This window comes from Gymnoscopelus braueri, assembly GCF_963280865.1.
Source record: "Gymnoscopelus braueri genome assembly, chromosome: 1".
In the NCBI taxonomy this organism is placed as follows: Eukaryota; Metazoa; Chordata; class Actinopteri; order Myctophiformes; family Myctophidae; genus Gymnoscopelus; species Gymnoscopelus braueri.
In genome coordinates this window covers 57,524,066-57,549,080 of record NC_137603.1, presented here as the reverse complement: position 1 = coordinate 57,549,080, position 25,015 = coordinate 57,524,066, and the positions used below count along the sequence as shown (strand labels likewise).

The window sequence follows — 25,015 nt, the reverse complement described above, 5'->3', positions numbered from 1 at the left end:
CACACACACACACACACACGCAGAGAGAGACACAGACAGGGGATTCGCTGTCAAGAGGGTGGACGCCTAGAGCTGGTAAGAAGCGATGCGGTGATTAACTAATAACATTTATGTGCATTGTGTTGTTTTCACTGAGGCTCTGTGTAAATGTTTAAACATTTCCAGCCTGCATTGACTGTCGTTGCAGTTTTTACTAGCAGGCGATGGTTTCGCCAGTTAACGCTACTTTGCGCTGCTTTCTCTCCTCAAACGCTGGGAATCGTGTCGCAGAGAGAGAGAGAGGGAGAGAGCTGAGCTAGCAGGGGATGCTAAGCTACCGCTAGGTACGTGTCACACCGAAATTGACAACCAATCGATTTCTGTGACTCCCCGATACCTAAAAGGGACTCGGTTGATGTCCGTTTTATAGTAGTTACAAATAAATTATTATTAATAATAATAAGACATTTTTATTTATAACGCACTCTACATTTTTGGAAATCAAGTGCTACAGGGTTTAAAAACAAAAGGCACAAAAACAACAAAAAAAAGCATCAGACCCTTACTTCGGTAACATAGTTGAATAAAAACTAATGAAAAGACATAAGAAAAAGCTTTGTTAAAAAGGTATGTTTTGAGTCCATTTATAAAATGTATGGCATTTGTGAGGTTTTTACATTAAAAGCCAGACTTGGACAACAATTGTCTTAATTATTTAGATACATTGCGCATTAAATAGCATTTTATTTCAGCACGTTAAAGCCATATATCGTGTTATTACGACGACATAGGCCCATCTTATCGTTGTGTGAATGAGTTCACATTCATAATAATAATAATATTGAGCGATGGCTCCCCCCTGGAGTCACAGAATTCGATAGGTCACCGGTTGTGGTGCAGTACCGTAGCTATTAGCCTGATATAATACCGACCTAGACAGTGTCACATAGAAACAAACCAGTCAGCTCTAGTGTCAAACTGACGAATGCAACGCAAACAATGTACCGGCGGCTTCACTAAAGCCCGGTCTGTTTACCGTTGGTTTGACGTGTGTCACTGATGTGTGTGTGTGTGTGTGTGTGTTTAAATGTGTGTTATAACGCTGTTGCTCTGATATGATACCGAGTCGGAGGTCTTTCTTGGCAGGAGAAAATGTGTGTTTGGGGCGTTTAAAAAGGCCGTATTAATAGCTTGCGACATAGTGCTCCCATGACTCCGGCCATGTCATCTCTGGGAGTTTCGGTGAAACTGGGCTAACTGCGGCGGCTTCCTGCGAAATAGTGGTTATCCAACCAGCTATAACAGACCATGTAACCTAGTTTTAGGTGTTAAAACGTATTAACAAAACAGCCGGCTCTCAACCAGCTGTATTGCATGATATCTGTAAAAAAAGAAATAGTGGCTCTCCAACCTAACTGATCTAACTGATCAGCTAGTTGGTTGATCTCTCATCTAAAGTATCTTAGTTGGTTGATCCCTTATCCAAGTATCTAGTCGGTTTGTTTGATCTCTTATCTATCCATCTCCACCACAAGGCTTCACAGCTGGGTTCAAGAGGAGGGAATCACACCCTCAAAAACATTACAGCTGTTATGTTGGGTAACGCATAACAGCTTACTTACAGTGTGTGATGTTGCCTCCTAATGCAATTACAGATAAATAAGCTCATGCAAGCAAAGCACTGACATTTGACTTTTTTCAAAACCCTTGCAAACTGCTTGTTTATGCCGTAGAGTTGCAGTGGAATATTCTCAGTTATGTACTAGTGTTGTACAATTGCACAGGTCTCGACGGTAGTACAATTTTAATAGACCTGATATTTGAGAGGAGATTGACTGAATATGAGCTGCATCATTCGTAAATAACATTTGCCCCACTTCTCTTGGGGGGGGGGGGGGCTACAACACTACAGTCTAGCTAGAGAGATCCCTGCCTTCTGAGGTCATGTGGAATGCATTTCCTGTTTGGGTCACTGAAGTTTGGGAATAATAACAGAGCAAATTGTTATCTGTTGATTGCCGTTCATACATTTAGCAGAGGATTGGGGAGCGTAGCCTTTGACTGTAGTTGTGAAATGTATCATTTAAAGTCAGAATGTTGACTGCATTCTCCGGCTGATTGGGCGTGGTCTTTTTTTGCAGAATGTCTTGGTGACTTGTCGCGATATTCATGAGATGTGCAAGAATAGGGTGTCAGGTGGTTCTGCGAGCTGTTTGTCATCTTAATGGTGAAGGGCAGGAACATTTCTCATCTATACTTACCCAAATGTGGCTGGCTGGTCTATCCTCAAATTCAGTGGCCACTTTTAACTGTTTGGCCACAGCCAAATGTGTTTTCTAGTCCTACACAGGCCAGAGCCTAGCACTTGACATCTGCTACATCTGTGTCATTATGGAAATAAATGCCTAGCTCTGCAAAATTCCTGTCTTTGTTTAGACGCATTCTGTCTGAGAGAGAGAGGGCTTATTCAGCCTAATACCCGACCAGCCATTGCCACTGGATGAGGCCTCCATGGGTGCTGCTTACTAGGGTTGGATCAGTGTTTGACATTTTGGCTTCAATGGTGATTGTTCCCCCCTCTGTCTCGCATCTAATATGCAGTTTTGGCTGCTCTTTCACCCTGGAAAGAATACAGTTTTGTTTAGGAGACGGAATCCTTTTTTAATTTTTTTTTAGTTTCGTTTGGGCCTGATTGTAAATTTTAAAGACATGCAACATGAACTAAATTGTAAATTGAGTCTAAAATGTCCTAATCAGTACCACCACGCCAAAACAAACATTGTTTATACTGTATACACTGGTGGTGCGTACTAAAAAAAAAAAACATTAAGACCTGGAACGCATCTGTGTCACTTTTTCATTTGAGCTAAAAAGCATTATTTTACACTTTGGCTATTCAAAAATAGCATATATACAAGCTCATAGCGCGGCACTCTAGCTTGTAGATCTGCTATATTTTTTTTCGTGAAAATGTTTGCAAATCTTTGAATATATATTTTTTGAAGCGAACATTTGTAACTCAAATCTTGGCTTCTGGGGGTCCCTGGAACAAAATATTTTGAGATGGGGGTCGGCGGCCAAATACATATAATTTTGGGGGTCCTTGACATGAAAAAGTTTGAGCACCACTGATATAGAAACCTACGTTTTTTTCAGAAAACTGTTGGGATTTAGAAGACATTTGTAGAATCGGCTTCAGGTCTTAATGGGTTAACCATATCACATGTGACCAGAAGTACTTCTTTTTGTTTAATCTTCTTTGAATCCGGATGCATGTGTGAGGAAGTCAACCTAAAGTCACAAGATCGCTGTTTGCGCCTGCCGGGTGGAGCATAGCCCAGCCCAGCACTGACAGCACTGTCCCAGGGCTATCTCTACTCTCCCCTACTCTACCGCATAGACCAGAATGATGATATTTCCTTATACAAAAGGAGCTTTCTAGTGTTTCTCGTTGAATTTCTAGTTGGATGTCACAATGCAATCTTTGATGGGTGGATGGGACTTTGAGGTGGGGGTGTGGGATGTAACCAAAGACAGATCCTAAAGGAGGATTGATTCTAATGTCAGTGGAATTGTGGAACTATATTCTACCAACACAAAATGAGTAGTATATGAACTCGGGACAGGCATTCCTTTGCTTTGTATTGCAGCTTTTTGGGAAAATGACTTCAGTTTGTTTGTAAATTGTGTGTTAGTGGCTTCTATGTGGGTTCTCTTCTCTCAGATGAACTCAACTCTGAACGGTACTTCTTGACGTCATGAAAAACTCAATAAATTCACACATACTCAGGCCAGAGAGGCCAGGCTGGGAAAAGTTAGAGAATAAATAAATGGTCATAATCAAAACATTGAAGAATGGAATAACAACGGAAAAGTTCCATGGGGTTTATTTAGCAGAATGTTTGGATGTCTTAGAAAACTCCTCTTGAAGATGATGATGATGATGATGTCAGAGGCTCAGAGCAATAACAGGTGTTATTGCAGGAAGGAAGTGTTCGAAGTGTTACCTTCTGTGTGTGGAAATAACTTCCACTCTCTCTAGGTACCACCACTTCACTGATATTCTAAACTTAGACAGATCTGGCGACGCTAAGTTGACTGATGGGGTGAGTGTTGTAAAATTAGACTGATCTGTTTATGTATCTTGTCACTCTTAAAATGTACTCGCCACAAAGCTTGGCTTAAGTTAGTTCTAGGCAACTGTTATCTAGCTTTGGCAAAAAACACACAAATTCTTTGGCACACCTAATTATGGTTTGCATGCACGGAGATGTCCCAGTCAGAGTTCAAAATGATCACTTTATTAAATGAGTAAACTGCGTGATGCGAAGACATGGTAGTTCACAGCAGTATGCTGACACACACTGCAAGGATACTGGGTCCGGTGTAGGGCAGCATAAAACAATATAGACACGTTCCACATCATATCACAGTTTTTTTTAGGCATTGTGTCATGATCCACAATGTTTATCACAATTGTTCTGCTACAAAAGTAGCAGATCAACAAGCTCAAAACGCGCCGCGTTTCGACCTTGTTGATCTGCTACTTCTGATGCTTTTGTGTGACGCTGTAGTATGATCAAGTAGGTCGTTAGTTTACAAAAAAACTAAGTTCAAATATGGAGATAAGAGGTTTCTGCCTGACAGCAACAAAATACTTTGTTTTTGTCCAACATTACGTGAAAGATGTAACATGGTAAAATGCAGTGCTATTAGCTTGTAGATCTGTTCTTTTTGTCACATGACACCTTCTCTCGTGTCTGTCTTGGTGCATTGATAGCACACTATGGTTTAAGAGTCTCATTATTGCACCGTATGATTGCTATAGGCCTGGAAATGGGGTAAAATACTTGAGAAAGTTATGGTTAAGTTATGGTTTTTAAAATTCAAATGTGTGGGAACCCTGTCTATATCACACACTGCTGGTGTTTACTGCTGTGGTTGCTGTGGTACACGCACACATGCAAAGGAAGGCAGAGAGGCTGACTCACCTGCCAGTGAGGAGCACCCACCGAGAGGACGTAGAGCCTTCGTCCTACTCCTCCCGCCCAACACTCCCTCCCTGCTGACAGGTGCCGCCCCCCCAGCCCGTAGGAATCCGTGCAGATATCACCCTCCCGGCTTCCCTCCCCCGAACACGGGCCAATTGTGTTTGTGTAGACACTCGACAAAGCCGTGGTAGATTCGAACCCACAACCTGCGTGGTGGTGGGCAGGCACTTTACCACTGCGCCACCCAAGTGCTATGGCACGGTTTCTGCTAAGGGCAGAGATGGATGGTCTATAAACAACTTATTCTGCCTTCTTAACATGCTCATAATTTTATTAGGTTATAATCTTCCCTAAATCGCAAATTCCTTGCACTTCCGTGTTATGGAAATCCGTCTCTTATGTCCTGATTCCATGATTCGGTCCATGTTTTCCTCAGTACGGAGTGATGCCATTGGTTTATTGGGTGTCTAAATGGGGATGAGACAGAACAGGCGGGAATGTGATTTTGAGGTTGGCCCGAGCAATGCAAAGGTCAGCCTGGGTAAGCAAGTTTGGAAGCAGTATGTGTGAAGGCAGTTAGCGGCACTATACCTTTTAATCTCTCTGTAAAGGCAGATCAAGGAGAATTCTTTACCACCCACATATTAAGATTGTCATATCGCACACACCTATCAGAATCATCTTTATTGTCACATCACAGGTTTAAAAAAGTGGGTGAAATTATTTTTTCGTGCACGCTCCATTTTGTAGTATTCCGTGAGAAGACGGGGGAGTAAGAGCAGAAGAGAAAGAAACACGGGATAGAAACCGGTTGAATAAACAAATGGAAGACATATTTACAGATAGCGTATGTGATAGCAGGTATACATGATGATGTTTAGAACATGGGCATAATATGCAGGATGTTCGTTTAGAAACATTAGCATCGTATGCAGTTCTCTACCCAGTTCCACATTAGCCTACATGCATTTATTATCGGAAAAACTATCCAAAACAAGATGTGTCCATCACAGTACAAGCTTAGCTGCGTACCAATACCAACTTATCATAGTGGTCCAAAATAAAAACTATTGCAATATGATTATTAGCCACCTCAGCCAGTTTTAACCTTGTACTTTTTAGAAGAGAAGATAATACGCATAATGAAGAATTTCATAACATCCATTACTGCATAGGGCTGTCACGATTACAAATTGTCACGATTAATTGTCCCTCAAATAATTGCGATTAACGATTTAATTGTGTGTTTGGCGTTGAACATTGGAACATGTGAATAAAAACGTAATTTCTGTTTGCCTTTTAAGGCTTCGTAATCAAAAATTGCACACCTGGGACATATTATTTAATAATTTTAAAAATAGTAGAAATAGTTGATCTACAAGCTCACAAGTGACGCGTTGTGAGCTTGTAGATCTGCTATTTCTACTATTTTTGGAAAATGTATGAACATTTTTCAACATAGATACGATTATATGCAAAATAATTGTGATTATCTCAAATAATTGCGACAGGCCTATTACTGCACTACGTTTCCCATTGCCTGTGTATTGGAGAGAGGGTGAGATAGAGGCGTTATGGAAGTGTTTGCCTTGTGCATCCGATTGAAAATCCTGTCACACTGTTTGCGTTGTTAGGTCGTTTTTTGTTTGCTGGACCCTAGAGATGTTTGAGCCCCTGCTACACCCAGGTCCAAACACATTCCCCATTGCTTGTTTTCCCTTTTTACAGGTGCACAGCTGAGCTGTTCCATCAGCTTGATGAATAATAACATTTCTTGCTAGTTATACACGCCAAAGCTAAGCGGATATATATATTGAATGTACTGTAGTTAGTCTCCTGTGGGAAGGGGCTGCCGGTGGGATTTGTAGATTGGAGTGATAGGGGGCTTCTGGCCAGGGAAATCTCACCCTCCCGTCTCCTGGGAAACCAGCTCAGGCTTAGCTTGTGGTCAGCTATTTGCTCCGTCAAATTGAAGTATTCCCACGAGTCGCGCTAAAGATTGTCTAATATGCAGACCACATTGACACACGATGATCAGAATCAGGACAGTGTATGCATGCATTTGCCACATTATTAGGCACATGTCTGGGTGTTTATCCCATTAAGACCCGGGGTATTCAAAAATAGCAGATCTACAAGAATCTGCTATTTTCCAAAAAAATCTTAAACATTTGTGCAAATCTTTTGAATATATTAAATTTTTTAAAGCAAACATTTTTAACTGAAATCTTTGCTTCTTGGGGTTTTACAAATGTACTAAATCCTATTGTTGCTACATCAGTGGTGTTCAAACTTTTTCATGTCAAGGAGACACCCAAAATTATATGTAGATTTTCGCTTAAAAAAATATATATATATTCAAAGATTTTTTTCAAAAATAGCAGATCTACATCTAGCAGATCTGCCGCGCTATGAGCTTGTATATCTGCTATTTTTGAATAGCCAAAGAAATCTTAAAAATGACATGGATGCGTTCCCGGTCTTAATGGGTTAAATATATAACCATATGCAGTGCACAAAAACGACAAACCAAGGTGTTGTACGCTACGCACAGAGTACGGGCTTTTCCACTTTTTACAATGTCAAAAAGTGTTTGAGAAAAGTGCATGGGAAATACCACATACCTATGTATTCCTGTTGTAAATACTGACTCCCCCTACTGCGCTGCACATATTTGAGGAGGATGCCAGGATGTTGCCCAGAATGAGGCAACCTTGAGATTCTCATTTATTTATGTGATTGAAATATAGCTGTCCTCCTTGGTTGTGTTGTGTATACTCTATAGCTCAGTGCTTCCCAAACCTTTTAGCTCAAGAAAGACCCAAAAGAGAAATCAGACATTTGCCCATTTTCTATACTTTTACTTCTACTCCACTACTTCTGAGAGGCAAATATTGTACTTTTACTCCACTACAATTATTTGACAGCTTTAGTTACTTTGCAGATTAACCACTTCAGCCCTTTATATATTTGGGCCATTTGAAAATGGCAGATCTACAAGCTCACGATGAGACGCGTTGTGAGCTTGTAGATCTGCTATTTTCTAAAGATTTGTATACATTATGAACTTGTGGAATGGGACATTCTGCACAATGAGTACTTTTACTTTTGGTACTTTAAGCATATTTTAATGACAATACTTTTGTACTTTTGCTCAAGTAAATTTTGAGTACCAGACTTTTTGAGTACCAGACTTTTACTTGTACACTGCAGTATTGATACTTTTACTTAAGTAAATGATGCAAGTACTTTTTCCCCACCACTGGCCTATAGTTGCTCTCAGTCTTTACTAGTTGCTTTCTAGGCATTGTGCCTTCCGGTATTACTTGTCTTCACTTTCCCATGAAAATTAAGAAAGAATCAATAAGCTGCCGGGCTGCCATAACTAGGCCAAGATATTTTCCGACTTCATAACTTCATAATATCCCGTCTGACTGGCTGTGCCTGGGAGCTCAGCTGAGGAGGATTTCTTTTTTTTCCCTTCTCTTTTTGACTTTTGTCTAAAAATACAGAAGCCTTAGTGTTTTGGCACGCAGCAAAACCTGCGATGTCAATCTGCTCGATATAGGCTCGGTAGAAGCGTCTCTGTTCCCATAGGTTTGCCGGCAGTGTTTCATGAATGGGGGGGGGGGGGGGGCCTGACGTCAGAGCCTTTATCACTGCTCTCTCTCTCACTTTTTTGAAAGCCACCAGTTGGACACGACACTAAATGAAGTCTGTTGTACAATAGAGTCCTCGAGGGGGAAATCTAAAGGAACATACGTTTTTATTTTATTTTGGGTGCTTCAGTGAAAAGCAGCCACAGTTGGGAGAAAAGCTCTGAATGGGGTCGGGTCAAAAGGTTTTCGTTTGGGGCAACATATTTGCAGTGGTGTAACTAAGTACCTTTACTCAAGTACCGTACGTAAGTACAATTCGAGGGTATTTTTAATTTACTGGAGTATTTCCAATTTTCTGTACTTTTACTTCTGCTCCACTACATCTCAGAGGAAAATCTTATACTTTTACTCAACTACAATTATTTGAAAACTTTAGTTACTAGTTACTTTGTAGATTTTGGTTATTATTACAAAACATACATTACCCACTTCAGCCCTATATACATTTTGGCCATTTAAGCTAGACCATACAAGCTCGCGTTGCGATGCATTTTGAGCTTGTAGATCTGCTATTTTCAAAAGATTTTTATACATTTGAAAACTTGTGAAATTGCACATTCTGCATAATGAGTACTTTTACTTTTGTACTTTAAGTATATTTTGATACCAATACTTTTACTTTTAGTAAATTTTGAATTCCGGACTTTTACTTCTAAAATGAGTATTTGTTATATATAGTTAAGTATTTCTATATTGCAGTATTGATACTTCTACTTAAGTAAAACATTTGAGTACTTTTCCCACCACTGCATATTTGATACGTCATGCTTTGAACCGTGTGCAGAATGTAGGCTTCAATGAGAGGATTGAGAGGATCTTGTTCTTAATTGTGTTATCCTTTTAAAAGACGCTCAAGCTATTAGCACTATCACATCATCGTGATCATCTGGGTCGTGTTGGTTAGAGTCACAGTAATGAGAACTAGAATGGCTGTGTTACTTTGCGTTTTTGCGTAGACTAACTAATCCATCGTATAAGTATGAGAGTTGTGAAAGTGGGATGGCTGATGTTGAAATGTGGGCTTAATGTGCCGGCGTCACAGACTTATTTGGTCCTCAAGCATGTCCTTTGTTTGTCTGGCAGGCAGCCTGTCTGCTATTTTTATTGGAGCCATAAGCTACTTACAGTGTCTGTTGTGACATTATTACAGGTTGGCCTAATATTATCCAGCCTATTAGCCAACTGTACCAGGCTGCTAGTGCCATTCACGGAACCTCCTCAGTACTTTCACTCAACATACTGCATGTGGTCGAGCACATCAAGAAATATACCACCTATGGGAGTGAAATATTAAATTAATATGAATTCGGCTCTGTTTTCAAAGTAAAAGATTGTGTACAAATTAATAGCACCAAATGTGTGCATGTGGAAGCAATGTGCATGTGGAAGCAAAAATGATGACCCACCACACCGACCAGAACAAATGTTCCAGAATCAGAAAGAATCAGAATAAATGGCCACAAATCCAGGAAGCTCAAGGCATTTTGTATCGCATATAACTCTCATGCGTGTTTGTGTGAGTTTAAATGTTCTTTTAATATATTGAAGTTTATACATACTTAATTAAAGTTATTTGTGTCTAATCTGCGAGCTCGGGTGGCGCAGTGCTAAAATACCTGCCCACCAGGCACCTGAGCCAGTAGCAGTGACAACACAAAGAAATGTGTGTGGGGGGAGCATTTAATTGGCATAACGACTAAATTGGGTAGAAAAAAGGGGGTGCAAATGAATTGAGTTCAAGATTTTATACCTAAATATCAGTCAAAACATCAGTAATCGGTGGTCTAGGACTCTCCAAAATCAGGTTCGCTATTGGACCATTAGTATCGGCCGGACTCTAGTGTGTGTGTGTGTGTGTCTGTGTGTGTGTGTGTTGTCAGTGTGTTGGTATGGGTAAGCTAGTGCCTTCCACAATACTCTACTTGTATTCCGTGGCCAAGTGGAGCCTGGCTCAGCTCCTGTCACACAGTTGCTTGCGGCACTTGTCCTGCCATTTGGCTCGACCCCTGCGACCTCTGTCTGTGTCCGCCCATCCTGAGACTTCCCTGTGTCTTCTTATCTAGGATGTCTTGTATGTTCAAAGCCGGTTCATTTCAGGAAATGGAAAAAAGAAAGAACTTGTGTTGCAATGGATCCAGTGTAGTTATTATTTTAGTCATACGTTCTTGTTAATACTTTTTGGTTCAATATTTATAAAGCCCAATGACATGTGTGTCATGTCATTATAGGTGAAAATCAAGCTTAAAACAAGATCACAATGGGATGTGCGTTGGAATGTGATGCGTTGTGAGCTTATAGATTGGCTATTTAAGCTTTTTTTTAATGCGCAAGTACAAAATAGGGCATTAATCTATAAAATAACATTAAAAGATTAAATATGGACATGCAAGGTTTCTGCCGGACAGCGACGATATGGAATGTCTCCGGTTTGGGGGGAGGGGGGTTCTTACCTGACCTACCCCAAGCCCCAAATTAATGTAACATTTTGGGGGCAAAAATTCCCATGTCTTCCCATATTGTACTCATCGATATTTAGCAGAAATACCACAATTCCTTTTGTCAAACAGTGACACAGGCCTGAATTCTCTCATAACGGCATATTTGTTTTTTAAAGACACTTCCTTCCCTTGTGTTTTGTTTAAAGTGCTACTTGCTTGTCAGAACCCCACTGTGTGTACATAGTTTGTGTCAAAACATGACACGGTAGTTATGAAAAGACATCTTTATCAATTGTTCAGTAATATGGCTTTCCTGATGTTCTTATGGTCTCTCGTGTTTCTTTTTCAGTTGTAGCTCGTTTTGAATCCACATTATAAGTGCGTACTGGGGGGGGGGGGGGGGAGAGCATTCCTCAGCTTCATTGGCAACAGATGTAGAGCAGGACGTTTTTTCTTTTTTAAAGCTGAACCTTCTGAGGGCTAAAAACGGTGTGCCTTTTGGAGCGTGGGGCAGCTGTTTTTGCCTGTGTGTGTGTGTGTGTGTGTGTGTGTGTGTGTAGGCTGAAATAGACTTCATGAGACGGAGAGAGAGAGAAAGATAGCTGCATACAAGAGACAGAAAAACAGACGGAACAGAGTGAAGACAGACAGAAGTAGACTAATGCAAGTGACCGTTTTGAGAGACATCCTCACACATCACAGGGTCCTCTGTCTGTCTGTGCCTTCCAGCAGCAGGTCAGATAAGGAACTGTCAGCACAGATCTCTGTCTTCCATCGTCATCTCTTCAAGACATACCGTCATGGTGACCTCCTGCGTTGAACTCCCCCATCCTCCTTGTGTACTTCATTCTAATATACTGATGTCTTGATTTGATTTGCTTATGTTTTTTTTACACATTTGGAGCCCTAGACATAATCCGTTATTGTCAAAACTGGGGAGTATAAACAAAAAAGGAAGCACTACTTAATCACAACTAATGCAACTATTAATTAAAGTAGTCCGCTTCCATGGTGTCAGAGTAGTATCTCTTTACATTTTCATTGTGGAACGGCTATTTCCAGTGTGCGACAGACACCAGCGCTCAACTATATATATATAGTATAAATCACCCCTTTAATACACGCAAGGATACACTTAAGGAAAGCATACGGCAGGTGTGAATGTCAAACAGAACATTGCACACCACAATAGATTGCTCTGTCGTTGTTGAGTAATTAACTCTGTAGGTCTCACTCGACAAAGACAGGTCCTAGAAAAATGTATCGCGCAAGAATTGATTTTTTAGAATCGATGACAAGCCAGCCAACAACAAGACAGACCTCATCAGAGGTTGACAGACAGACAGTTTTGTAAGACCCAACCCACCCCCATCCCCCCTCTTCCCACAGTTGTCTGTGGTTAACTGCTGTTTTATATTTATATTCCCTGGAGCTCGGCGCAGACAGGTACATAACACTTGGTGAGCTTGACGTTCTGTAACTGGCGACAGAGAGCTCTCCCCAGGAAACCTAAGCCCCTCTTTCCTGTTGCAGCAGAGCAGCTGAGAGACACACACACACACACACACACACACACACACACACACACACACACACACACACACACACACACAGCGAGTGTGTGGTGGAAGTCAAGCTAACATTAGCCCAGAGAGAAGAGCGTACACCCGCCGCCGAAGACAAGACACTACACCAGGCCTTGGCCCGATGCCAGCCCCAGCGCAGACTAGGGGGGGACCCTCCCTATCACATGTGTTTGTTTGGGTGCAATCTGTAATGCAGTGTGTGTGTGTGTGTGTACGCTCTGCAACAAGAGGCTGGCTACACTGAAGCCAGCAGAGCTCATTAATATTGATGCACTTGTCTGCTACGTCTTGAGAGAAACTCTGCTCACAGAATTTACTTTACACAGAGGCAGGAAAGGTGGGCTGCTGTGCTGCGGATAATCTCTTGTTGCAGGCACAACACAGACATGGGTCTGCCGCTGTGCCCGATTTTACATGGAAATGTTTACTGTTGAAATGTGTATATGCAAACGTAAACGCAAGAGGGGTGATATAAGGTGGTGCAACAGCGTTGGCATTTATTTTTATGACGTACCCTCCCCCCCCGTTCAGGGTTGGTTCTTCTGGCCGAGTCCGAGGTCCATTTTGGCTCTCGCCTCCATTTGTGGATCTCAGACTTCATGTGACCAGCTGTGTGATGATCAGTCATCTATGATGAAGTCAGGTCTATGACGTATCTGTTACGTGTGACTCCAGATTCTGTCAAGTTCTCAGCCCAATTAGAGCCTCATTGACTTCCATTATATAGTTAAAGTTAACCCATTAAAACCGGGAACGCATCTGTGTAACCACTTAAACCATTATTTTATACTTTGGCTATTCAAAAATAGCAGATATACAAGCTCATAGCGCGGCACTGAGTGCCGCCCTATGAGCTTGTAGATCCGCTATTTTTTTTATCTTGAAAATTTGTGCAAATCTTTGAATATCTCTATATATATTCTCTTTGCTTCTGGGGGTCCCTGGAACAAAACATTTTCAGATGGGGGTCAGCGCCCAAAACATATCATTTTGGAGGTCCTTGACATGGAAAAAGTTTGAGAACCACTGATATAGCAACATAGGTTTTTCAGAAAACTGTTAGGATTTAGAAGACATTTTGTAGAATCGGAACCTTCAGGCCTTAATGGTTTTAAATGTTTCAAAAAGTAGGAAACATAAGTGGGGAGGGGAAAAAAACAGTGGAGGTACTTCTGTAGCCTACAGCCTACAGAGTGCACACGTACGCACGCCCTTTGTAGTGGTAAAGAGCCATTACTGTGTCAACTGGCAGCCATTGTAGTGTGGCCTGGCAGCTTCTCACTGTTGCTGTAATCCCAGGGATGTTGGAGCCTGGCACCCAGCAGCCCCACACTGCTCAGCAGCATGTCACCCTGGATAACCGCTCAGACCTAAGCACTACTGTGCTGCACGTAGAGCTGGGTGACACAACTTAGTGGCACTCGGGTGGCGCAGTGGTAAAGTGGGTTCGAATCCAGTCCCCCGTGGTGCATCTGGCTTTGTCGAGTGTCTATATATATATATGTATGAACACAATCGTCCCGTTTTTGGGGGAGGGGGATAATCCTACGGGCTTGGGCCGGCACCGGTCTGCAAGGAGTGTTGGGCGGGAGGAGTAGGACAAAGGCTGTACATCCTCCCGGTGGGGGCTCCTCACTGGCAGGTGAGTCAGTATGATACAACGGCAGTGACAACACACAAATGTGTGAGGGGAGGAATCAATTGGCTTAACGACTAAATTGGGGAGAAAAATGGGTAAAAAGCAGCAACAAGAAAAGAAAACAATATTTCACCGACACGTCAATACTCGATGGGCCTCATTTATGAATCTAGTGTAGAAACCAGCATCCGACCGCAAGAATCGATTCACGACAGGGTTCACGACGTGTCATTTATCAAACAGGTCGTTTTCCTGCTGCCAGTCACAGCATAAACATTGTCGGGTGTTGATAAATGTGGCGGCAGTGACTCAGGGGGTAGAGCGGGCCACTCTTGGGGAATCGGAAGGTTCCCGGTTGGATCCCCGGCTCCCCCTGTGTCAATTTGAGCAAGACACTGAACCCCCAACTGCTCCATGAGCAGGTTGGTGTCCTTGCATGGTTTCCTCCGCCGGCAGTGTGAGGAGTGTGTGTGTGTGTGTGAATGCACAGTGTAAAGCGCTTTGCATTAAGGCGCTATATAAATGCACCATTTACACATAGTGGAGTTACGTTCATCAGGCATATAACCTGATGAAGCTCTGTGTACTTGAAGCATTTCCAGTATTTATATAGATCGTCTCTGTCGGGTGGAAACCTCATATGTCCAAAACGGTTACTTTTCAAGATTCAGATTCAAAAACAGCAAAAGTAGCAGATCTACAAGCTCAAAACGCGTCGCTTGGCAACCGCGTTTCGTGCCCGGGTTTCGCACCATGCTTCGAGCTTGCGGGTCTGCTACTTTTGATACTTTTGTGTGACGCTGTAGTATGATCAAGTAGGGTGTTAATTAACGAAAAAACACAAAAAGTTGGGACACCTTTTTGCCCAGCCCTAGAAAGAAGTACAACCCTGAACCGTCTGGCAGCGCTGTGTGCAGATCCTCCTCGGGTGCAAGAGTTTAAAAATATGTAGCAACGTCATCCCACAGGACCCGCTGCTGTAAACAAGCATGTGCTCCATCAACTTGGCCTGGACAAATGAGGGTTAAAAACTAGAAAGAGGAAGTCTTCCTGTCGCCGTCTCTCTCTCTCTCTCTCTCTCTCTCTCTCTCTCTTCCTCTCTGCTGCTCTCGCTCTCCCTTCACAAGGTCACTGGTTTCCCTTGGCCTGCCTCCATCTTAAAGGACGACTTCACCCATTTTCAACCTATCTTCACATAATTGGTCACGATAAAATGGTGATTTTTTTTCCCTACTTGGTCTGTGTCTCAGAGGAGGGCTGTGGACAGTTCAGAAATCCGCCTTCCAGTGACATAAACGTATTTTGTATTATTATTTCTATTTTTATATTTAGATTTTGATTATTGCAAGAACAATGGCTTCCACTAATGGTATGCTAACTTAACAAGAATAGAAAGCCTTCGGTTTCTATTGCCTTGGATTCTCCATCGATGATGTCACTGGTAGGCAGGTTTCTGAACTGTCCACAGCCCTCCTCTGAGACACAGAGTGAGTAGACAAAAATGGCACCATATTATAATGAGCATTTAGTGAGGACCAATTATATGAAGATAGATTGAAAATGGGTGAAGTCGTCCTTTAAGTGTATGGGAGTCCTCTTAGCTCTCCAGAGCAGGGACCATTTGGTGGCAGAGCAGTTCTTTTTTGCATGAAGCAGGCGCTCTGTTTGTGAAAGGAAGCGAGGTTTGAAGGTCAGTAGAACATGGGCAGATTAACGCGGGTGTGTGCGTGGTGGAATGTTTGTGACGCTAACAGAGCCCACGGTGACGGCAGTGTCGTTGTGCCGTTACCCTCAGGAAAAGCAGGGACTTTGGTGTGTGTGTGTGTGTGTGTGTGTGTGTGTGTTTTTCCAGGACTTGCTCTCAAGGCCTCCTCCCTTCTCCTCTTCCCCAAAACAGCGGTGCTTTGGGGCATGGGGCTGACAGATAACGGCGTGACAGCCCTGCTGCTGTTGTTGTAGTATGGTAGTAGTGGGTATCTGATAGATAAGTCTGTGACAATTGTTTTTCTTAGGATGTGATATCATTGGAGTGTGTCTGTATCATTAAGGCCTAGTTGTGCAGCTGGTGGAAAATAAAATAAAATAAGCTCATCACAAATATGTCACATGCTGGTAAATTTGTGTACTCTACCATACCAGCCACTCAGGAAACAAACTATATTGTATTTTAAAGTACTATTCCACTCCATTAACCTAGTTCTTCACTAGTAAAAGCACTAGTGAAAGTGACGGGTGAACATTTGTATAACAGACACTTGTAGGGCCTGTAGTTAATATTCTGCCTTGCCCTTTAACCCATTAAGACCTGAAGCCGATTCTACATGTCTTCTAGATCCCAACAGTATTCTGAAAAACGTATGTTTCTATATCAGTGGTGCTCAATCTTTTTCATGTCAAGGATTTGGCTGCGGACCCCATCTCAAAATATTTTATTCCAGGGACCCCAGATTTTTCAAAAATAGCAGATCTGCAAGCTCGTAGCGCGGCACTCGGTGCCGCGCTATGAGCTTGTATATCTGCTATTTATGAATAGCAAAAGTGTAAAATAATGCTTTTTAGCTCAAATCTTAAAATGACACAGATGCGTCCAGGTCATATTGTAACTTTTGTTTTGGTTTTCAAAATGCTAGGTTAATCGAACACAGTTGAGCAATGCAGTCGATGCCCATTTTAGGTGATGCTTACTTTACTGCCAACTAGCCTCTCTAATCACGAAAATGGAAATCACTATCTATTCACAACGATATAGGAACTCCAAACTGAGCAACAGCAGCTAGTATGTGGTGCTCTGCATTTTACAACAATGGGGACATTGTGACTCCCTCTGAGTCTGGTTCAACTACACATTCATGTGTCATCATCAACAATGGCCTGTTTGCTGCCGTGTCTCATTGCAGCTGTACTACTGTGTTCTGTCTGTCTGTGTGACACCAGCCTGTGTCAGGGCTTTTCTCTGTTAGGTAGCAGCACTTGCAAATCGTGTAGCAGCCTCTGAATGGGGGTCTACATATTATAAGGTTGGACAACAAGCATGAAATCATAAGCAAATATTCCAGAGATGACTGAAAGCTTAACCCATTAAGACCTGGAACGCATCTGTGTCATTTTAAGATTTCTTTGGCTATTCAAAAATAGCAGATAATATACAAGCTCATAGCGAGGTGCCGCGCTATGAGCTTGTAGATCTGCTATTTAAAAAAAATCGTGAACAAATATTTTTTACATTATTTTCACCAAAAAAAAAGGATTTAGATTTTTAGATTATCGGCCTCAGGTCTTAACCCATTGACTGCCAAAATTATTTCTGTCCGCGTTTGCCCACTGCCAGAGATTTTTCATTAAAAAAAAAAAAGTACTCAGGAGCCGAGATACAGAATGTTTAAGTTTTAAGTTAACAAGGAAGTGGATAGGAGTCTAGATCTTCGAAAAATCATATCTCCTTGGTCTTTGGGTCAAAAAATATATTTAAAAAAAATATGTATATATATATTTTCAAAGTTCACGTAGATCTACGCGACTGGCACGTGGCGGCTTTAAATAGGTTCGCGTAGATCTACGCGATTGGCAGTCAATGGGTTAATGGGTTAAACCTCCCCCCCCCGTAGCCACAGAGGCCGGTAATTACCCCAACATATACAGTGCATGGATGAGGATGTCAAATAGACCTAAACAGACTCCAAATGATAGGTGGTCATATGTTGGCTAAATGGTTGGTAAAGTACATGGCCTATTTGTCACAAACAAAACTGACCAGGTGGTATCTATTCATTATGTTCACTGCGTTATATTATTTATCAAATTTATTTGTGTTGCCATCATAGAAAGGATTCAACAAGAAGTAAGCAAAATTGCTTATAACTATGGGTATTAACAATAGTTAAGGGCAGATAACGGTCTGCTAAAAGTGGTCGGTATACTATTTGCAGCCTGGTGGGGTGGAGGGAAAGAACCAGCCTTTTAGAAACAAAACCTCATCCTTCCTGCTCACCCTGACGGTAACCATCTTTCCTATGTGTCCCTCTCCCTTTCCTCCCATAGGAAATGACCTAGAGGCCTTACAGATACATTTGTGCTCTTGTCGCCCCTGAATCTGCGTCTGCGGAGAGAGCAGCGAGATCTGGAAGCAGCACACTTGTTTCCACAGTGAGTTAATATCTACCTCAGGAGCCAGGAGGCAGGGCCGAGTTTCCAGAGAATCCAGACAAACAGTACAGACGGACGGACGAGGCAGAAAGAAGGAGGGAGCTATCAGCTGGCCACTTGCTCACTGACTGCCTGCAGAAGAACCCGCTTGGAGAAGAGGAAGTGTGTGACGGACTGGATCTGTCTGCCCTTTTGCTGAAAACAACACATACACACACACACACAGACTGAGCTCCGCTACTGGCCAGCACAGAGGAAGAGCCCAGGGAACATTGTCCCGGAGCCCAGAATTCACACGCCTGGTTTTTGTATTTTATGTTCCCTCATTGCTGTTGACCAGTGTCTCTCTCTTTGTCCCCTCAAATTCATGTAGCTTTTCCCCCCCTTTGGCTTACAAGCTTTTAAAGATTTTCTATTTTTATTAGCAGCTAGACTGGTAACGATAATACTGTATATCCTATAATATGTACATATGTGTATATACTCTACAGAGAAGGATTTTTGTTTCTGCTTTGATTTGAAGGAAAACAGAAATGCACTTTGGAAGTTCCTCAGCTTCACAACCGTAAATCAAAGAGTGATTTGGACTTCTTCTTCTTTTCTGTCATTTATGTTATGATTCAGTTTGCTTAAAAAAACACTAAAACTAGCTAACTTGATCGGTGTGTCTCAGCTGGTTCTGTGTACCGGGCCTGTCTTTCCTCTCAGCTGCAGCAGGGCTGCATGCCACCGTTGGATGCTCAGCCTGTGCTTCTCCAAATTCCCCTCCCACCTCATCATCGGTTTCTCTGCAGCCTCTCTCCAAAGGCACACTGAGATGAGATGGAATCCTTAAGCTCTCTTTTTACATAACTCTCATAGTTCCAGGACTTCTCGGTTATTTTTTTCCTTTTTTTGTTTTATAAAATAGAACAGGACTGTGTGACTAGGCAAAAAAAAAAAAGAAAGAAAAAAAGGACCTTGGTGCCGGCCCACCACCTATGTATTGTTGCAGCGCGCAGGAAAGTAAAATGGACTACAAGCGGCGCTTTTTGCTCGGCGGGTCCAAGCAGAAAGTGCAACAGCACCAGCAGTACCAAATGCCTGAGTTGAGCCGGACCCTCAGTGCTCCCCTGGCCTCCTCTTCCGCCGCCTCCTCCTCCTCCTCCTCCTGCTCGGCCTCCTCGCCCCTGGGCGTGGTCGGGGTGGGCGGCGGCATGCCCGGCGGCTGCCACCCCTCCGCCTCGACGCCCTCCGCCGGCGCCATCACGGCGGTGGCCGACATCCAGCAGGGCATCTCCAAGTACCTGGACGCCCTGAACGTGTTCTGCCGCGCCAGCGCCTTCCTCACGGACCTGTTCAGCGGCGTGTTCAGGAACTCTCACTACTCCAAAGCAGCTATGCAACTGAAGGACGTGCAGGAACACGTCATGGAGGCGGCCAGCCGGCTCACGGCGGCAATAAAGCCGGAGATCGCCAAGATGCTGATGGAGCTGAGCGCCGGGGCGGCCTACTTCAAAGACCAGAACGACTTCAACCTGCAGGACGTGGAGGTGAGTGGTGGGCCCTTTTCCTTCCAGCTGAGGACGGTGGACAACACCGGACTCCCCCTTTTCCCGGTGTTTCACCCAGGTGGGTGTGGTTTTGGCGTAGTTTCTGTGAGGTTAAGGTTAGGCATAGTGTTTGTGGGGTTAGGGTTAAAGGGATAGTTCATCCCCAAAATAACTTTTTTTCTATCGATTACTCACCCCATGGAGCCTTGAATTCATGGAGATTTTTTAGTTTTTGTCGCATTCCTTAGCCAATAATTTGCTGACCAGCGGACTCAAAGAGTTTCCATTGAGTCCCCTACCGGAGACTCCGTCGGTCATCAAATTATTGGCTTAAATCTCCTTGAATTCAAGGCTTCATGGGGTGTGTAATTGATAGAAAATAAGTAATTTTTTGGGTGAACTATCCCTTTAGGGTTAGGCATAGTGTTTGTGAGGTTAGGGTCAAGGCTAGGTGCAGACATAGTTGTTGTGAGGTTAAGGTCAGGGTTTAGGCAAATGACCCTGCCCACCTTGGGGGCGAAACACCAAAGAAAGAGGGAGTCCCGACTGTCCCGTACACCAAATGTACTACAGACTCACTGAGTGAAAAGTGCATTTGACCGTATGGCACTTTTCACTCAACACACATACGTTCACATTCATGCACACAATCAGACAATGGTGGCTTATGTCCAAATGCATATGTTACGTATGCATTTGGACATAAGCCAGCATGTCTGATTGTGACACAACTAGACGTGCAATCATGCGCATGCAGCGCACGCGCGCACACACACACACACACACACACACACACACACACACACACACACACACACACACACACACACACACACACACACACACACACACACACACACACACACACACACACACACACACACACACACACACACAGCAGTACGTATGTCAGTAGCTGTCGGCTAGTGTCACAGTGTACTTATTGACACAACCTGTTGAAGAATGTGGATCTTTGTTTCATTTCCATTGCTGCAAAACAGAACCTCTGTTGACATTCAGGCCTGTGCTGTTTGCTCTCTCACACAGTATTACTTTAACTCACATCCTGAGGCACTGCTGGAACGGGAACAACCATTTAACTACCGTGCCTTTTTTATTAATTCAGTTTTCAAAGAAAGAAAGAAATTATTAGATTATGATATTTAGTACTGAGATGGGAAAGAAGGTATCTGAAGAGGAGATATGTGACATTGGTATCGAGCGGGAAATGAAAAATGGGAGGGGGAGACAACATAAACATAGATGTAATTCAATATTGTGTAAATGACATTTTTGGCTCAACCTTAGTCCCAATGTCACTTTCAGCCACATCAAGTTCTAGTCACAGTGGTAAGATGCTTAGCAAAGTTCTTTCAGCTCCATGATTCAGAGTTTCCTGGCACAAAATAGATTCTCACGCTCAGTGTTTAAGCTCCTGTCAGGATCTGAGGCTGAGGTGTGAAAAACACTGCGGAAGTGAGAGATGGAGCGAAAGTCACGCTTTATCACGCTGGTTTTTGGGGTAGGTGTTTCTTTTTCTTTTTCACCACAACCACCAACCACCTGCAAATCTGCTGATGTGTTAATTGTGAACCTCCGCTGTCAATAGGCTCCATGCACAGCACACCATATTGGAAAGAAATTGGGCCTCATTTGTACACTCTAGGAGTTACACACCAGTAAGGGGCCATTTGAAAACCCCTTAAGGAACCATGAGGTCCCCTGGACCGCAGTTTAAGACCAGCTGGTGTAGCAGAGATATAAACATTTCCAGTGAGCCAACATGTGCAATAGCAGCACCCCCTGACTCTTGTTTGACCAGAATGGAACACAACCTTAATAACGTGATTGGTAACACCTGTAAACGAAGTAAGGAAGAGGCCCAATTTCTTTCCAATATGTCTGCTCAGCTGTGCATAGTGCCCAAAGACCTCACCATCTCCGGTTTACTTTTCGTATCTGCGTGAGCTTTTTAGGAGACCGGAATTAGGTGGGAGTATTCATCCAACGGGAGAAGTGAACGTGAACACAGCTTCTGAACGAGTCTTTACCCCATGGTCACTGAACTAAATATTGGACCCAATCGCCACGAGTCACACAATTTTCCCAACATTCTAACACGAAAATTGCTCTTTTCAGAGAGACAAATTAAGAGAAAATAGATGTTGTTATTTAGGTGACCATTTCATTTGTTTCGACTCTAGTGGCTAAAATTGGGATGGCATATCTTTCTAAATGTATCCACCATCTTTGATAGAGCCTATTAGTTTGCTTGTATGAAAGTGTAACAGAAGATTTGGACTGATGCATCCCAGCACTTAAGCAGCTTACCTGTGTGGTATCAGTTCAGGTTAAGTTTGTGGCCTGTTGGTTGACATGTGCCTGTGCCTCTTGTTGAAGAAGGCCTGAGAGTAGCTTATACATAGATGGTAACAAAAATAATCTAACAATAAGACATTTTACATAGCACTTTTAGCATTGTTGACAAAATACTTTCCCAATCAAATGTCCCAATCCTAAATTAAAATCAGTTAACTCATTCACTGCCTAGAACGACTAAAACGACTTTTGTCCTTTAAGCCCCCACTGCCAAGAACGACTAAAACGACTTTTAATTTAAAAAAAAAAAAAAAAAATCTTTTTTTTTTTTTCTTTTTTTTTTTCTTATTTATTTATTTAATTTTTAACCTAAAGACCAAGGAGATATGATTTGTTGAAGATCTAGACTCCAATCCACTTTCTTGTTAACTTAAAACTTAAACATTTTGTATCTTGGCTCCTGAGTACTTTATTTTTTAATTTAAACATTTCTGGCAGTGGGCAAACGCAAAAAAAAAAAGTTCTGGCAGTGAATGAGTTAAAAGGCCACACCATAGCAACAACATGTTGTTGTTGTTAAACGGAAATATTTCCAACCTTTAGCCTATCTCTTTAGCACTCCGAAGTGCTGAAAACCACACTTAAGCTCCCTGTGCTGTCAGGGAATGTGCAACTGCACAACATTTCAGCCAGCAGTGTACTGTACCTCTTATTAGATTATCTAGAGGGTCAGTGTTGACTCATTACCTTATAGACACTCACAGTGCTGGGCAATATACTGTATCATATTCTCCAAAATATATTGTATTGTATATATTGATATTGTAATGAATTACATGAAAATATCAATATTGAGACATTGAAATATATTATTGCTATTCTGCCCATACTGTCTCTATTCTATTGGTATGTCTTCTCTGAATATCTTTAGTTATTACATTTCTAACAATGTAGATCGATATTTATCCCCTGCAATTATTTATATTTTGTAGATCTCAATATTGATTCAACCACTTAAACCCTACATATTTCACTGACTGGGGTCCCCCAGCTTGCTGTACTTAAATGGTCCCCTCTTTTTATCCCTCTACACCACATTATCTTCGCCCAAAATAGCTGATCTACAAGCTCGCGACACGTTGTAATGGTTTTAAAGTTGTACTATTTTCGGCTAACTGTTGGACATACTGTATTATGACATGCCCAGAATAGGGATCCCATGGTTCCTGTGGTTAATCGTTTATTATTAAAACATATATATATATCCATCATATTGGAGAATCCAATAAACGTATTACCCGGCCCAGTGTCCAGCACATTTCCTCCTGTGAATTAAAATGAACAGGCTTAAATGGCTGGTCCAGTTCTCCGGGACCTTACTGGGATGTGGCCGCGCCACAAACAGGAAGCCTTTTTGCGCCGCACTTGGTAATTTGTGACTCTTTGTGGTCTACGTTCTGCACACATGAATATTAAAGGAAGCCCAACTCAGTGAAAGTTCAGACGGCTGGGATTGGCACGGCCACTCTGACTCACTCACGGCTTGTTGCCTCGGACATCGTCTGGCCTGCGCATAAAAGAGACATTTGTTAGAAATAGAGACGGTAACTGTTGCCTAATACCTGGCACATGAAAAAAAAAAGAAACTTGATGCAAAAGATGTTGAGACGGCCGGGGGGTTTAGAAAGGCGTTCGGTTTTCACTTTTATAGACAATTCAGCTGGCAGTCTTACAGTTACAATGAGAGCAGCAGTCGAATAACGTTCTGCATTAGTCAGAGACCAGAATACTGGAAAGTATGACTAAACAGAAATGTCATGTCAACACAAACAACCCTGCTCCCTGCCTCCCCCTGACTACAGCATTCCTAATTAAGTTAGACCTAGTTCACAAGGGATTCACTGGTGGTCTCGACTCCCTATAGATAAGCTGCATACGTGACTGTAAAAGGGATTTTCCTTCGTGAGCTTTTGAGTCGAAGCATATACACTCTTGGCAGTCCCTCACGAGACCTCTTCAGTCTCCAGCATGAACCAAATAGGTCCTACATGTTCAGAGTTCGGGGAGTTGTGGAATGTGAAGCTCGATTCTTTCCTCTTTTTTTCCTTCCCCCCCCCCCCCCCCGTTTCCTCACTCCCTGTTCCCTCTCTCTCTCTCCTCTCTTCCTTTTTGTCCCCTTCTGCCGAGAAACCCAGAAAAGAAGACCAGTCAGTTAGTGACTGGAAAACAAAACGTGTGTGTTTTTATCGGCACTCCAAGTCGGCTCCCTGGCCAGCTCCGAGCGACTCAGCTGCCAAATATGCATGAAAATGTCACGGTTTATTAAGAGGTCTTGGCTGGGCTCGTGAGTGGAACCACAGAGTGAAGAAGACCGGAGGCAAACCCACGACCCCCCCCCATGGCTACTCGAGAAACCGCCAAGAGTCCAAGCACCCCCAAAACACACCACGATAGCTACTACTTCAGCTGCTTTCATTATTATTATTTTAAATAGTTGCTGGTTATTTGATAATGGAAAGGCAAGTCATTGTGTACCTTCCTTTTAATCTTAAGTCTATCTATCTCAGAACTTGTTATTGTGCCCCTTCAAAAATGTTCCCAAATACAAACACAAAAAAAACAAAATTAAACAATAATACTACGTGAGTAACATGCAACAAATAGACTCAAAACGTATTGGCGTCCCTCTGCCCACTCCAGAACACTTAACGGACTACTTGCTCTCGCAT

At 42.6% G+C, this 25,015-nt stretch overlaps 1 protein-coding gene across 1 annotated transcript in view; it reads left to right on the top strand.

The window, feature by feature from the left end:
• Positions 1 to 25,015, top strand: part of garre1 (granule associated Rac and RHOG effector 1) — a 62,205-nt gene continuing 37,190 nt past the window's right edge. The window contains exons 1-2 of the mRNA XM_080436217.1: positions 1 to 75; positions 18,331 to 19,967. Coding sequence (XP_080292343.1) covers positions 19,416 to 19,967 — 552 coding nt within the window. The 5' untranslated portion in view covers positions 1 to 75; positions 18,331 to 19,415. The remainder of the gene's footprint in view (positions 76 to 18,330; positions 19,968 to 25,015) is intronic.